At 39.2% G+C, this 16,362-nt stretch overlaps 1 protein-coding gene across 1 annotated transcript in view; it reads right to left on the bottom strand.

Annotated features, from left to right (window-relative positions):
• Positions 1–5,065: 5,065 nt before the first annotated feature.
• The window catches only part of LOC108658780 (uncharacterized), a 55,020-nt gene continuing 43,723 nt past the window's right edge, over positions 5,066–16,362 (bottom strand). Inside the window, exons 2-4 of the mRNA XM_089263628.1 lie at positions 14,968–15,110; positions 11,810–13,148; positions 5,066–8,022 (exon numbers count right to left, since the gene is read on the bottom strand). Of these exons, the coding sequence (XP_089119754.1) occupies positions 6,275–8,022; positions 11,810–13,148; positions 14,968–15,110 (3,230 nt within the window). The 3' untranslated portion in view covers positions 5,066–6,274. The remainder of the gene's footprint in view (positions 8,023–11,809; positions 13,149–14,967; positions 15,111–16,362) is intronic.

Raw genomic sequence — 16,362 nt, 5'->3', positions numbered from 1 at the left:
CCTCATAGGAAAGCCGATTTTTCAATCTACAAATTAAGCATTTAAATTTTTTAATTTCAATTATTATTTTATTTTTTTTTAGGCGTTTAAAGTTGGAAAAAAAAATAATATTAATATTACTAAACAGTGAGTAACATTAATATTCGTTTTGTCTACATACATACATAAATATTTACATTTTATATTGCATTATAATTAATATACATGAAATTCCCTTCATATTGTATTCAACAGTAAAAAAAATTGCCAACAACTTGACTCGATATCATTTGGAGTGCAAAAATGCCAAATGCTGAGTGCCTCGATAGGAACAGCTCCTTAACAGGTCCTTAAACGATCTCTCTCAAACGAATACAAAATAAAATACCTGAAATTACAGTTTAAGTATTTATGACTCAACTTAAGAATATATAAATAATTCCAAGCCATAATATAATATATTATATTTATATTAATGTGAACTATACATATAGCTAAAAAATAATAATAATTTTTTGAGAATTTTTTAAATATATAAAATACGTTGAATATTATTGTGGTAATTATTATTTGTTGCAATAATAGATTGTCTGCTGCTTATATATAAAAAAAAAAAAAATAAAAATATCTAAATCAAAACATTGATAAATACATATACCGAGGAGAATTTCTCAGACTTTGCATTCGCAAGTGCTGCTAATTTATTTTGCACAGCTGTACATACTTTATATATGAATTACTTTAATATCGTGTATATACTTAAGTTTAACTCGTCGATAGCTCCCTTGAATTCTATAGAACTCCCACTATATGAGCTGCAACCGTTTATGCCTTACCTCTGAGTGCCTGAGCAGCATTGCACCTGGGCGTACTCAGAGCGAATCGTCGAGTCCGATGATGGAGCTGATTGTCGCCTCAGAGAGCGATGCCTTTTATTAAAGATTCTTATGCCATAACTCAAATCAATTGCCATCGTCTCCCATGGCGCCGTCCTGCACTCGATCGAATTTCTCACTCCCCACTCCCCACAGGAGATGGCATAGTCAGTGCTCAAACAGCAGAGTATAGAGCAGTTGAGTACATTTGTATCTGGCATTTCTTGAGCTGACGCCACACGGGTTTGGTGGCATTCTTTTTAAGTTGGTTGTAAATTGAATTGAAATTATTTGGCAAATGGCAGCGTAGCATGCAAAAGCGAGCGTTGCAGCACTTTATGCAAATCCAGTGACAGATTTTCACGCCCCTCTGGCGGCAGTGGCAGCGGCAGCGGCAGCGGCAGGAGGCGCAGCGAGAAGAAACTGTAATTGAAAAGTAGTGCAGCATTGAAGGCAGCATTGAAGGCAGCTTCCATCATCGTGAAGATATTGTTACACGCATTTGAAGCTGAGTGGAGTACATCAATTTGCTACGGGGCGCTACGGGGCATTTGGCGGCACTTTGTCTACCGTTTGTGCGTCATTTGCAGCGCAGTTCGGTGCTGCAAACGATGCCATTGGCACCGTCAACGGCACCGGGACCAGCATCGACATTGGCATCGGCATCACTTATAAGCGTTTAAGTGAATGCGAATGCGAATGCGAGAACGCACACAGCCACTCGAGCATCATGCAAATGACATTGGCATTGCCAATGGAATTGCCCAGCCCAACCCAACCCAACCCAAACCGAATTCCAACCAGAATCCGAATAAGAATCGACATCGGAATCGGAATCGGAATCTGAATCAGACCTGGCTGCCAGCTTGCAAGTTCTCAGAGCCATTTGTTTGCCATTGATGTGCACATTATGGAGCTTAATATTTAATGCAAGTGCAAATCGAGTGAAGGCTTCGTTTCTTAACTGATGGCAAAACCTTTGGCTGGGGTAAATGTACTACTTGTGACTGTATGTCTGGAATATTATGTGATTTACGCGTTAAATGAATTAAAGAATTTTTTAAAATTATTTCTCTTAAAAATATTAATTATATTTTTCAATATTTATAATAGATCTAGTTAGCGTCAAATCTGGAGTGACTTGACGACTTTAATTGTGAACTAAGGGAGAGTATTGAGGAATTTACGAACATCCCCGAACTAATACAATGACACTTCGTTCCAGACGATGTCAATTGATATGATATATATATGATATATTATATGAGAATCGAATTCTCGGTTCAACAATCCGCTCAATAATCTCGCTCAACGAATCACTCGGATTCGAGCTCCGGCATATATGTATATCATATACTAGAGGTAGAATCACTCTCTGAGTCAGGTACACAGAGATAAAGTCCCAGTTCATAAGCCTCAGCATAAGCCGCTGTAATTTAAGCTTCTCATTGCTTAATGGGAATTAAAAACGTTTCGCAATTCATGATCATATTCCAGTATGGATAGAGATTATATATTACATAAAAACAACTGCAGCAATCCCCAAAAAATACCTCCAGCCATTCAATCTTACTTATTATCATTATCATCTTTGTCATTATCATCATTTGTCATATGCTCTTTCACGTAGGCAGAAGAGTATATTGGCTTGATGCACTGCGAATGTGAGCTGAGGTAGGCTTGGGTCATATGAAACCCCTTATTAAGCAGGCAAACCAAGAGATTAACCAAGTATTATATAGATGTGGGTTGATGGTGACAAAACTGAAAAAATATATAACATAATACATAAAGGTTTATCTCCTAAAATGTTAGATGTATGTATATCTACTAAGATCCTAGAACATACATGTACTTATGTACATATATGTATATCGGAGCTTGTGCAGGATAACCTCTTTTCATGTTCATCGATCCATACAGCCACGCTCTAGAACGAGTCCCCGGTGTTACTTCTTAGCAACGACTTCTATTTGGCTCTTTGGCTAAAACACAAGAGGCTCACATGCCGTCTCTTTCTGTCTCACTCTGTTGAAGTGCCAATTTGAGTATACTAAGGAATATACATAGTATACTTACCAACTTGAGTGTTAGCTCGCAAACAACTCTAGTAATATGACGCTGCGTTATTAGGCAATGCACTTTACAAATACATACACATATGTATATTCCGCATACAACATATACATGCTCGTCTGTATGTATATGTATATACATTCATATAAATTTATTCATACGTACATACATATATATTATTCGTCCCTTGAGCATGTCTATATTGGGAACGAGTATCATGCCATCAATGCTCTTCTTCTTCTTCTTCTTCTTTTTTTATCTCCATCGCAAGAGAAACTTCAAAAAGTTGTGCGTAAATAATAAGTTTTGCTTTATTGAATTTCATTCCATTAAAATGTTACCACATAAGTAGTTATGTGTGCGTGTGTGTGTGTGTTGGTATCGTTGCTGCTCTTTAAAAGTTTGTTAGTTGTGATTGTTGTTGTTAGTTCGTTCTCTCTTTTTGCTGCATTGTTGTTGGTTACATGCACATATTGTATAATAACGCCTTAGTTGAATTTAAATACTTGGTGCTACATAAATTTAATTTCCATAAATTTATTGAATATCTGGCTTACTGCTTTAAGGCCAGATTGCAACTTTTCAGCTGTACTTAAATTTTGGCAAAGCATATTTCAAGAAAACCTCAAATTTGCCAACCTGCAACTATTGGCATTAAATTAGATTATATTAAGGCATTTTAGACCAAAAACACAGTCACAAACAGGCCTGCCTATGATTGTAAAATATTTGTAGTGTTTGTGTTCATTTGCGGTTCGAATAAACCAAATTGATATATTGCAAATTATAATTTCTAGCATACGTATACACTAATGTTTATTACATTCTGAATATTTATTCAATCGATTTTTTAAATGCACTCCAATTAATGTATATTCAACATTAATATTTGTTCTATATATATTGCAGGTATTGTTTAAATATTAAGTGTAAAATCATATTTGTTTTCAATTATGCAGAATTTATATTTTTTCTCCAATTTAAATTATATTTTCTGAGAGTATATTTACAGCGAAAGAAGTTAACCAAGTCAATCAATAAAGTTCTGCATATGTTAAACTTAAAAAAAAAAAATAGATTACATAGCTCGCAAATCACTGTTAACCGCTTCTCATGGTCTGTTAGTTAACCAAGTCAAATGTAAAAGTGTTGCATATGTTAAACTGTTAAAATGAATAGATAACATAGCTCGCAAATCACTGTTAACCGCTTCTCATTGTCTGCATTCACTTCAACTCTGCAAAAAAATTCAGAGAGCAGCCGATTGCAACCGATCATTCGCGACTTTCTTCGCGATCGGTTAATTACCGTTTTTGTTGTTGTTTCGCTCTCGCTGTTTGACCCAATCGTTTACTTGAATGAAATGAAGTGAAATGACTCTTTGTGTATGTATTGGTATGCATGCTAAAGCTGTGCTCGCTAAGCACACTAACAGCGCACGCAAATTAAATGTGCGCATGTATATGTGAGTGTGAAGACCAATCGCATTGACTTTTTCAGTTATTTGCTCACTCATTAGCTCAGAAGTTACTGTGTCTCGTTGTGCGTGCGCCAATCGTATTCTCAACGATGTTTGTTACAAGAGCGTCATACGCATAGTTCCACTCGAGGAGCTCAACAGAAAAGCAAAACGAAATGGAATCAAAGTCTTTTGCTTTGAGCTAGAGCGAGTGAGTATGATATTTTTTGTATGACTTTGCTAGCAGGGTGTGCAATATAAGAGGGTTAACGGTTAAAGCGGTTAACAATTCAAAATATGTTTAAGGTATGATCTAGTCTGATTGATAAACTTTTATACATCAGACACTAATCATTAAGAAGTTAAAATTCAATCAGAAAAATGTATATATTTTATATTCATATGTCTTTTCTCATTCAACTAAAAACTTACCGCATCCAGAACTGAACTTTGTTTATTGAAACTAAAGTACAAGTCGTGTCGTTCGTGATCCAGCCTACCTTAAAGCCTTATACCCATATATATAACATTTGTGTCTATTTTTATTGATTTAATTAGTTTTTATTTTAATTTGCATATCGGTTTTGTTTTTATTTGTGTTGTGTGTTGAAGCCAACTAAATAGATTTTACATTTTGAATGGTTTATTAAATAAGTAGCCTTTACTTGTTTGCTGCTTCTTTTTTTTTACCTTTTTTTTTGTGATTCTACAATACATATACTATGTACATTCAATACAACATTAGTGATTAAATATATGCCTTTCTTAAATTGTTTTTTTTTTTTTTTTAGTATATTTTATTTTTTTATTTTTTGAAATTTTTTTTTTCTTTTGATGTTTCTTTGCTTTTGAATTAATTTTGAAACCTATTTGATGCTGCGTGCACTGAAAAATGTTCGAACTGTTGAAACAAGTTTTAGTTGCTGGATAAAAAAGCAATTTTATTCACGCTACAATCAAAGCCAAATTACAAAATCAGATTAGTGTCGGGCATTATGAGTATTACATGTATATGTTTTCGCTCATTTTTTTCTCAATTTATTTTGTCAAACGAATAAATTGTGTTGCATACATTCAGGCTCTTTAAGTTTATATATATTATGACTACAGTTATTTCACTGTGTGTGTGTATGTGTGTGTGTGGGGTAATTGCGTCTCTACTGTGGAGATTCTTCTGGTAGTTTGTGTCAGTTACTATCATACACAAAAAAAAATCTTAGCTTATATATCCATTTTTTTTTTCAATATTTTTTTTTTATATTATTATTATTATTATTATTTTATTTTATTTATTTTTTAATTGCCTATAACGTTTGCCGTTTATGTTTAATATGCAAGAGTACTTATAAAAAAAATACAAATTAAAATTAACAAAAAAAAAGACAACCAATTACAGCTAGTGCTCTTTTCTCATAGCTCGAAACTTAAGACTTTGGTTCGAAAGCAACTACTCAAATTGATGTCTAGGCTTAGGTTTGGTAAGCAATGGATAACCGTTTGGAACCACGTCGAAACGTAACGTTGAAATACGTGCGAATTCGATTGTTATCGATTAATTGCGCCCGATTACCGATATCTTTATACACTGCTGCCGTTCTGTCGCATTCATCGGTCTGAATTGCTTCTGTTTTCTTCTTTGTCTTCTCTCTTCATTCCGTCCTTAATTCTAGATATCATCTTTTTAAATCCATTCTACCCGATTCCCTTCCTCCTCGTCCACTCTTAAATTTGATATGCTTGTACAAGAACTTAATTGAATTCGATTCCAATTCTATGCGCTTCGCTTGGGGTCGAACTAGTTGTCCATCATCTGTATTTCTTCTTTGTTTTTTGCTTATCGTCTTCTCCTTCTTCTTCTTAATCGTAATCGTGTTGCTGGAGCGGCTTAAGGCATTGGAAAGTGATTCTGCTCGAGCTCCTTGTGCTGCTCCCCGTTCAACTTGTGCGCGCCGACGCTCTCCAGCCGCCGATCCGTGATGGCCACAAAGGGCAGACGCTGCTTGCGGCTGAGCGAGGACGAGGAGAGCGAGGAGGAGGAGGCGGCCCCAATGCCATCGACCACGCGATGATAGACAAACGAGTTGAGTGGCGAAAACGGTGAAGCTGTCGCATTATGGGCATCCACGTGGCTGTTAGCACCGACCGGAGCTGCTGCAGGAGCAGGATGCCAGCTGCCTTGCCCGCGGCCCGACACATTCGCCACGAACTGGGCGCTGCGACTGCGCGGCGTGCCCAGGAAGCTGCCCGCGATGGCCGGGTACAGTGGTAGCTTGTACAGGGCCGGCTTCGAGGTGGACGTGTGCGGCGACGGCGACTTGGGCCCGGCCTTTGTTTCGATTTCCCTCTGCCAGAAATCAACGGCAGCCGACAGCTGATGCTCATCCAATTGCTTGTCCTCCTCGGGCAGCTGGTTAAGCTGCGACGCCGGGCTGCTGGACAGCGTGGCTGGAGTTGTGGTGGAGCTGCCGCTGCTGTGCTGCTGGGCAAAGATGTCCTCGTAGCGCTGCTGATAGCGACGTCGCTTCTGCTTCACGTACTCGTCGTCCACTCGTATGGGCGCCGACTCATGCGGGCCCGGCTGCAGCTGTGAGCCGCTCCAGATGCCCGGGAACGGTGTGGCCGTCGGTGGCGGCAGCGTGCCCTCGAGCAGGTTCAGCAGCTGCTTGTTGCGTCGGTTGTACTTCTTGATGTACGGCGGCAGATTGGCCTCCGCGCCATGATCCTGCTGCGCCTCCTCCAGCTCGGCAGCCGTCTCGTAATCGTCGTCCGCATCGTAGTCCCCATAGAGCTCCGGGTGAGCCTCGCGGTAGTGCTCGTCGTACACCTGGAACTGAACGCGCGCTAGATGCGGCCACTTGGCATAGTAGCGCTCCAGTTGCTCCAGCTCGGTGATCTGGTGGCCCAACTGCGGCTTTGGCGGCGGCAGCGGCGGCTGCGGCGTTGTCGGCGCCGTCGCTAGCTGAGCCGGGGCCTTGCGCTGATACGGATTCGGTAAACGTTGGCGTGCATGCTTATGATGATGGTGCTGATGATAATGATGCTTCAGATGATGATGATGGTTGGCCTGATGCTGCTGCTGCTGCTGATGGTGCTGCTTATGCATCTCAGTGCTTTTGATGCCGTTGCGCAGCACTGGACTGATGCGGCGATACCAATTGTCATTATCGCTGGCAATCAGACGCTCCATTTCGGTGTGATGTGTGCCCAGGGGCTGCAGCGGCTGCTCCTCCTGATGGTCGTAGTAGTTCACTTGGCCCTCATAAAACGGTTTCGGTGTGTTGCGCTGCGGCCGCACGCCCAGAGCAAAGATTGGCGATGCATGGGCGTGTGCCTCCTGTTCAGTTCGTTCGCGCTGCTTCTCCTGCTCCTGCTGCTGCTCCCGCTGCTGCTGCTTCTGCTGTTCCCGTTCGCTTTCCTTTTCCTGCTCTCGCTCCTGCTTTTCAGCCAGCTGCCGTTGCTGCTGCCACTTCTGCGCGTGCTGCTCCCGATCCTTGCGCTGCTTGGCCGACAGCGCGCTGCTGTGCTTCAGATAGTCCTTGTAGCGCTTCTTGTGGCTCTTGTGACCGTTCCGGCGACTGCTGCGCCGCAGCGCCTTGAAGCGCTCAAAGGCCGACGGCGACGCTGTCGTAGCATCTGCAATAGAGATTGAGAGTCATATTAGGCATGGACTGAATGCTGGAATTGAGAGTCTCGGCACGATGCGCTCGCTCGGAAGTAATAGATTTCTATTAGTCCCGGGGACAACAAATCGCCGTATTTGCAGATGCCTGCTGTTGTTGTTGTTGCTGTTGCTGCTGCTGCTGTTACTATTGCCGTTATTGTTGTTTTTGTGACGCTCATCTAAGACCACAAAATCCGTTGCCCATAAGACCACAATTCATTTCATTTGATTGTGCATAAAAGTGAGGCAGCAGCCTCGCCGCCGCAAAACCCAAGCAAGCATCACACAGCGAGGCGGGTAACGAAAGTTCGGGAGAAATTCAGTTGAATAATATTTATATGAATATTTAGTAAAGCAATCGGAATGAAAACAAAACAATTTTAATTAAAAACAAAAATTTGTTACTATCAAAAAAAAGGTCTATTATAAAAATATATATTTTTTCGTTAATCTCGGTATTATTTAAATAAAATGATAAGAAAATGTCTATATTACACAAAAAAAACTTTTTTTTATTTATTTGAAATCAATATAAAATAAAATTGTATATTTTTATTTTTTAGCAATTTTTTTTTTTTTTTTTAATTTTAATACGAGGTTTTTAATAAAAACCAAGTATATATTTTATTATTTTGGTTTAAATTATATTGAATATAATTTGAAAATATATAAATGATAAATTTTACAATGAAACTAATAGTTAAGAAATATATATGTACATATATTTTTTTAAATATACTTCAAAAATATATAGTTGTAAAAAATAATAAATACAAAATATAATACAAATTAAAAAAAAAAAAATAATTGAAGGTAAGAAAAAATATATATTTCTAAAATGTAATTAGGCTCAATTTTAATTTTTTTAAATTTTAAATAATTACAATAAAATAATTTAAAAATATTTAAATGTTATTCCTTTTATTGTAATTATTTGAATATATATATATTTTTTTTTTTATAGTTTTTTTGTTAAATATATGAATTATATTATTTAAATAAATAAAAATAAACATGCATATATCGACTAAGACTAGATAAAAAATTTCTATAGTCTATAGAGAGCCAAATACTCAAAAAAATTTAACGAATTTAGGCGTAGGGAATGACTTAGTATAATCATGTAGAGTAAGGTTAATCACCAATATCAGCATCATGATGGCTGTTGCTACTTATTATTCATCTTTTTATTATCTAAGCATCTATTTAAATTATTTTACTTTGGGCGATTCGAAAGTTTGAACAAAGTTTATGAAATTTTGTATGTCTCAAGTCTCCAGTTAACCCGAAATTGAATATATCATGAAAAATCGAACGGCCCTCAGAGGCAGAGGCGCCGGCCAAGCACACATCTAACGGAACGACTGGAGACTGGCTTAAGATGCGGCCAGGCACAGGACCTCTGGCAGTCTAGGCACGTATCAGGGGCGACTCCTCCACTACAATGAATGCAGTGCGAAGTTCATTTTTATTTTACTTTCCTCTCTTTTTTGTTGTTGTTTAGTTTGCGGGTCAGCGCGGGATATATGTATGTGGAGGGGAAACCCTCGAGACATGCTCTACATTGAGCAACGGCTCGATGCAGAGCTATACAATATTTGCCGTTTTGTTGGCTTTATTGCTTCAGGCAGGTAAAAAGAAAAAAAAAGAGAAGAAAATAAGTGAGCTGGGGCTGCTTGACTCGAAGATATCCTGGCTTGGTGGAACAAAAAGCAGAAATCAACTCTAGAGAACCTTAGATTTTTGATATAGATTTCAATAAAATTAGAATGGAGCTGTTGAACTAGAAGATATCGAAGAAAAGAAGTTTGCTCAAGGAAATTTTGTGAGAAATGGGAAAGAGCATGCAAAGGTTTGAGTAAAGCTTTAGGCTAAACTCTTAGCTAAATCTATGGAATATTTGTAATCTCTATTAAGATTTCAATTGATATCGAGATTGATGCATTCAAACGAATGGACAGAGAGAGTCAAGACTATTCGGCTATAATTTCTTACAAAAGAGTCATGGCCACCTGGCCTCCACCTCATATAGTCCGGGACTCTAATAAAAACAATACTCCCGCTATGCTCAGCTCCCAGTAGGTTCCCAGTATCAAAACGAAAGCTCGCAAAATAAAACTGTTGTAATAAAGTGGCAGCCCTGGGGTGCTTGGATGCTTGCTTCGTCGGACGGCAAAGTTTAGTCCGTTTGATTTCTGGCTGAATTTGCATAAGTTCGGCAAGGCACATAAACTAATTAAGGCAACATCCGAACACACTCACACACACACACACACACATACAAACGCACATTCGAGCATTCACATTTGCACCCATATTAAAGAGACTTTTCGTTTGGCAAATGCGGTCGGAAATTTTGGTGTGCAACGTCTCAATCCTCTAGGGGGTTTAGCTGCATTCAATTGGGGTTTGCCTAACATATTTTCAATTTACGGTCGACAGCTAAAGCACAAGCGCCAGCTTAGTGCACTGCAGTCCCGTCCAGATGAGCAAATCAAAGTAAGTCCAGTCGGGAGTGAACGACTAGACGATGCCCTCATTGCTCGAACTTCGATTTGTATATGAGTCGAGGTATCGACGTTCCATGGAAAATGTATTTCTGAGTAACTTTTGCATATCCCTGATTTTAGGGAGGTAAACATATTCATAGATTCGTGTGGAAAAAATATAATTCTATATATACTAGGATAGTTTATATGCAATTCTGATACCAAAGTCTTTTAGATATATTAGCAGGCATTCTAATGTGGAATCGGCTACACCTCTTTCGGTTTGGTTGTTACATACCTAACTCCCAATCGGTTATAACCTGAAGTTCCTCATTCAATGAGGGTATTAGAGAGCAGAAACCATAAAGGGAAACCAATTCAAAGCATGTGAGCACTGGATGCCCAGCCACAGTTTTCAAACAGTGTCGGAAACACCACAGAAATTACGAAATTCATTTGAGTGTTCACATCTAATCGGCTACTGATGGAACACAATCGTCGAATAAATCAGTTAAATTCCTGGTTTACTTACAATTTAAAACAATTGTGTGAAAGTAAAACTAAGAATTAAATTGATTACAACATGAACTCTACCTGAACTGTCAATAGACTAAAATTGAAAGTAAAATCAAAATAGATCGAGTCACAATTTATATGCACGCGCTCTTCGTTTATTGCCCACTGTGCAGCTTCTTCACAGCGCTCAAGTCTCTCCCATCTGATTGTGTGTGGCATGCAGTGTCTCTTGTCATTTGGACTGACGCTTAGTCTGCATTCCCCTCTATCGCCACTGACTCTACCGATCCGTGTCCCGATTCCCATTTGTGTGTTTAGCCCGTGGCTTAGTGTGCATTTTTAGCTATATATATGTATATAATATTATTATATGTGTATATATTTCATTATTATTTGGCACTGCCCGACTATGAAATACCCTGTAGCAATATTCATATATAACTCAGACTGACAGAGGATCTGTAAAGGAGATTCGAATGGGAATTAGCTTATGTTCTTTTGAATAAGTATCAGCCACGCCACGCCCATTCTTAAGAGCTCAATTTCTTTATATATTGAACCTAGCTCAGTAACAGTAAAGTTTTATCTAGGTCTCAACTATTTTTGTATTTGCAAATTTAAAATTTATAATTTTTTGCCTTAATTTTTCTTGCAGGGTATCTGCTAGTCCATCAGCTCATTCTGTGGCTTTCGTATTTATTTTGGCTTGACTTTGAACAAGCTTTGCCACTCACAAAATGCCCAAATGACTTACCCGGATGATAACGCAATGTAGACTCCAATTCCAGTTGCGACGTCCTCTGCTCCCCCTGCGGCTCCTGCTCCTGCTGATGCTCCTGCTGCTGCTGTTCTTTCTTCTGCTGATGTTGCTGTTGCTTGGTTTCATTTATTATATGGCCCAAATAGCTGCTCAAGTAATTGGCCGGCGCTTTACCAGCACCGTCCTCAGTGCCACGCGAATGCTGCTCCCCGTCGTAGTAGTGCAGCTCGCCTACATCCTCGGCGTTTAGCTCAAAGTCGGCGGCATGAATGCGGCCTATGCCGTAACTCTTCTTCTCGTAGCTCCTGCTGCCGGGCCAGGACATGGCGCTGTGGCCATTGCCATGTCGCTTCGGCTTGCGGCCAATGGGCGCCAGCAGATCGTGCCGACTGGAGCTGCCAGAGGGTGCTGCCTGGGCTGTTGTTGTTGTTGTTGTTGTCGCCGGTGTGGTGCTGGTGCTGCTGGTGGTTGGGGTGGTGCTGGTGCTGGCGCTGGCGCTGGTGGAGGGCGTGGCTGTGGTGCTGGTCTCTGCCGGCGACATTATCATCTCCTTGGACACCGCTGATTCATCATTGTCAATTGCGGACTTAATGTTTTCCGCCAATACTTTATCATTACCAAAATTGTCCTCAATATCGCCGATTGCCATAATGTCCTCGCCGGCGACATCCTCCTCTGCGGCTAGCAACGTTGATTGGCCGGGCGCTTTATTAAATTTTCGTTCATTTAATATTTCAATAGAATCAAACAGCTGCTCCACAGCCGGCTGCTGCTGCTCACGTTGCCATTGCCTCTCCTGCTGCTCCTGCTGGCGGGCCGGTCCATTGGCATTTGCCTGCTGCTGCTGCTGCTGCTGCTGCTTCGTCTGCTGCTGTTGCTCCTTTTGGCTCTGTTGATTTTGCTGTTCGTGCATGTTCTTAAATTTTTTATACGCAAAACTTTTGCTGTCAAAGTTCGCGTTCGGCTTCCCATCCTCTGCATTGTCCTCGCCCGTGTCCTCATCCCCGTAGCCATTGCCATTGCTATACCCATAGCCATAGCCATAGCCATTCCCATTCCCATTCCGCTCGTTGTCGCTGTCGACTTCATCGTTCCTCTTGCCGTTGTTGTCCTTGGCACTGTCGTTGTCGTCACCGGAAGTGGATTTTGTAGCTGCTTCCTCTTCATTGGCAACTCTCTTCGCCGGCAAGCTCTCCTTATTGTTTTTCAATTTGTAGCTGTAGTGGTTTTTATTGTTGTTGTTGTTGTTATGGTATTTTTTCTTGACTGTCTTGCCATCTTTGGCTAGGTAAACAGTGAAATTCCTTGAAGTGGGCCTTTGAGATTCAAGTATCTGCAAAGAAACAAGAAGCGAACAATAAGAGTACGTAAAGACAATAAAAGCCATTCGCAATTCCCATTCTCACACCCAAAAAATGCAGCTAGCTGCATAGCTGTATATGCATATGACCAAATATATATACATATATACATGTATATCCTTCTCTCTATATACATATATGTATGCAAAGCAACGTTTCTGTTACTGCAGCTGAAAACAATAAAGCCAAAGTGGTTCCATCTAAAAGGCGCAGCATCTTATTCAGTAACTTAGACACATGTGCCACAATAAAAGGCAAGTTTTCCTGCAGCTCGCAGATTGTTCCAAAAGTTGTTGTATCTCTCACTCTCTCTCTCTCTCTGTCTCCCTCTTTGTCTGTCAGCTGTAAGCGACTGCAAAGCGCTGATTAGATGCGCAGTACGTGGCAGCCATGCAAGCGCAACTCGAAGATTACATTTATCCAAAACATTGCGGACAACTCTTCTACTTGGCAACTTTGCAATCTAGTTAGCTTGGCAGTTAAGGCACACGAAGAAAACAATTGAGTCCAGAGCTGCAGCAATCAGTAAATATCGCATTGTCAAATTAGATTAGAAACGGCCCAGAAGAAACCCAAAAGCATTTCCTGAAAAACAAAACCAGTGAGAACAAGTAAGGGCGAGCGGTCACCCCGACTACGAGACACTCTCGCTAATAAATGATCTAGACTTTGGGATAGACACTATAAATGCCTTTTATAGCATCAGCATCACACTCACTAGTCTTTATAGCTCGTCAGCTCTACCAACACCGCCATTTCAGTGCTCAAACAATCGTTTACAAATGCGAAACTTCTTCAAATTCAAATCTAAGTAACGGCTGACATTTTCTTCTATTACTGAAAGGATTTCAATATAACTTACATCATATGATCTACATGTGCTATAAAATATTGTACGAAATTAAATATTCAATCAAGATATTAAATAAATTAAATAACATAAGATATAAGTTAAAGGTAAATTTATATAAATTTATATGTGCTAAAGCTAAAACTGAATTAAATTTTTATAATTTTTCTTTACCCATTGAAAACGGAAAATAAGGGTACAATGTAACTAGAGATCTGAAATATTTATTATTGATACTATTTTAACGACTATTGATTTGTTTGAAATCTACAAAAATTATCTAGTTCTTATAGGCTTAGATACACAAACGGAGCGATTGAAAGACGGGCGGACGTGTTTATATCAAAACAGTTCGTCTTGCCAACCAAGAATAGATAGGTTAGAATAGAATAGAATTAGGTTATAGGTTATAAAACTGAATGCTTGGAATATTCGCACGAACTATGGAGTTGGCTCACATTTCAGGTTCTCTTTCACACATTAGCATTCGAATATCCCATAGTAAATCACCTTAAATCTATGTGCAAAAGGGCATTCAGCTTTGGACTTGCCGCAGTTGGCCAATGGCATTGATGATTTCCAGTTGACCCGGTTGGGCAAACGCTTTGGCTAGACAAACTGCATATTTAAAGCAATCATTCAGAAGAGTAATCGGACTTAGCCAGCACATTGTGCGACATTTCAATGCGTTGTCTCTTTTTCTTCTTCTATGGTTACCGTTTTTTTTTGTTTTTTTTTGTTATCTATACTTTTTTCCAATGCTATCTAACTGCATACAATATCTCTTTTTGTACTTTTTTGTATGTCATGTGTGCGAATGCAATGGAACTGACCTCATTTGAAATACTTACTGACTTACAGCACCCACGCAGCAGCTGAACACACATTATATTCACACACACACACACACTTATGTATATACACACTCTATCTATACTCACAATATCCGCTGCCTCGTACTCGTCAGCCTCGTCATCCGCAGGCTCAGCATATTGCATCTGGGCAGCCGCATCTTCACCAATGTCGGCATCATGTTGGTCAAATATGTCCTCCGGTATGCTGGCCTCAGCTTGCAAATTAAAATCTGTAATTAAGAAATTCAATTTTAATACAAATTTATATGAAATAGGTTTGTCGCTTAACGTTTGTTACTATTTAATAGGAAATTTAGAGTTAGTGAAGTAATGGAGAGTGATGGAATTTCTATATACTGCTTTTCTTTTTAAGTTTTTAATTATTAAAAAATATTTGAAAAATATTTAAAAAATAAGTTAATTAATTTCTGATAAGCTAAAACAATTGACCAAAAACTTCCATTCAAATTTTGTTGATATCTCTCTTAGTTCAGATTTGATCAGTACTCAAAGTTGTTCTGTTGTTGTGCTAATTGAGCTTTGCTGTGAGCCACTGTATGCTTCTGCACTCAAAGATTAATAACTTGAATAAGAACCAATTCACCACAGATAATTTCGTAGCTGCTTAGCCAAGTTACCCTTTAGCGCGTTACCATATCACAAGTTGGCAATTTGCACCGTGTTCGATATGCAGCTGCACACTGTGCTCAGAGATGTGACACCGCAATGCATTCCAAATATATATTATGTACTACACATACGTACATGCACACATATGTACATACATATCCGCTTGGGTTAGGATAGACATGGGTTTCTTTAAGCGTTTTACGTAAATAAAAGTAAGCTGCTTCAATTGACTTCCACTTTCGAGCGTAGTCGTTGTACCCATTGAAATATGAATGCATGTGTGTATTATACATGGTATATGTGTGTGTGTGTGTGTGTGTGTGTGTGTGTGTGTGTGTGTGTGTGTGTGTGTGTGTGCATATAAGTATTTGTCGAATATGCATGGCTGACCTGAATAAAGGGGGCTTACTCATAGTTGAATGGCTAAGAATTTAGCAAGCAGCCCAGCATTGTGCTGGCCCCAGTGTATGTGTGTGTGTAAGTGCTTTTTTTTTTTAAATAAATATACATGTATGTGTTTCTTTTATGCGCTGTCATTGACTGAATTGCCATTTGGGCAATCTATACACACAAACACACACACTCAGACTCACCCCAAGCTTCAAGATGACATAAAAATATATTCGGTATGTGTTTAATATAATACAATAGATCTCATCTGGATTATCTGTAATCGGTATCTTATCTGTCTCTGTATCTGGTATCTGTATCTGTATCTGTATCGTATCTGTATCTTTAATCTGTATCTGTACTGTATCTGTATGCTGTATCTGTATCTGTATCTGTATCTGTATCTGTATCTGTATCTGTATCTGTATCTGTATCTGTATCTGTATCTGTATCTGTATCTGT

Source organism: Drosophila navojoa, chromosome X (genome assembly GCF_054131105.1).
Source record: "Drosophila navojoa isolate 15081-1374.11 chromosome X, UAZ_NAV_1.0, whole genome shotgun sequence".
Taxonomy (NCBI): Eukaryota; Metazoa; Arthropoda; class Insecta; order Diptera; family Drosophilidae; genus Drosophila; species Drosophila navojoa.
The sequence above is the reverse complement of the archived record's forward strand: the minus strand, read 5'-3'. Positions and strand labels throughout refer to the sequence as shown.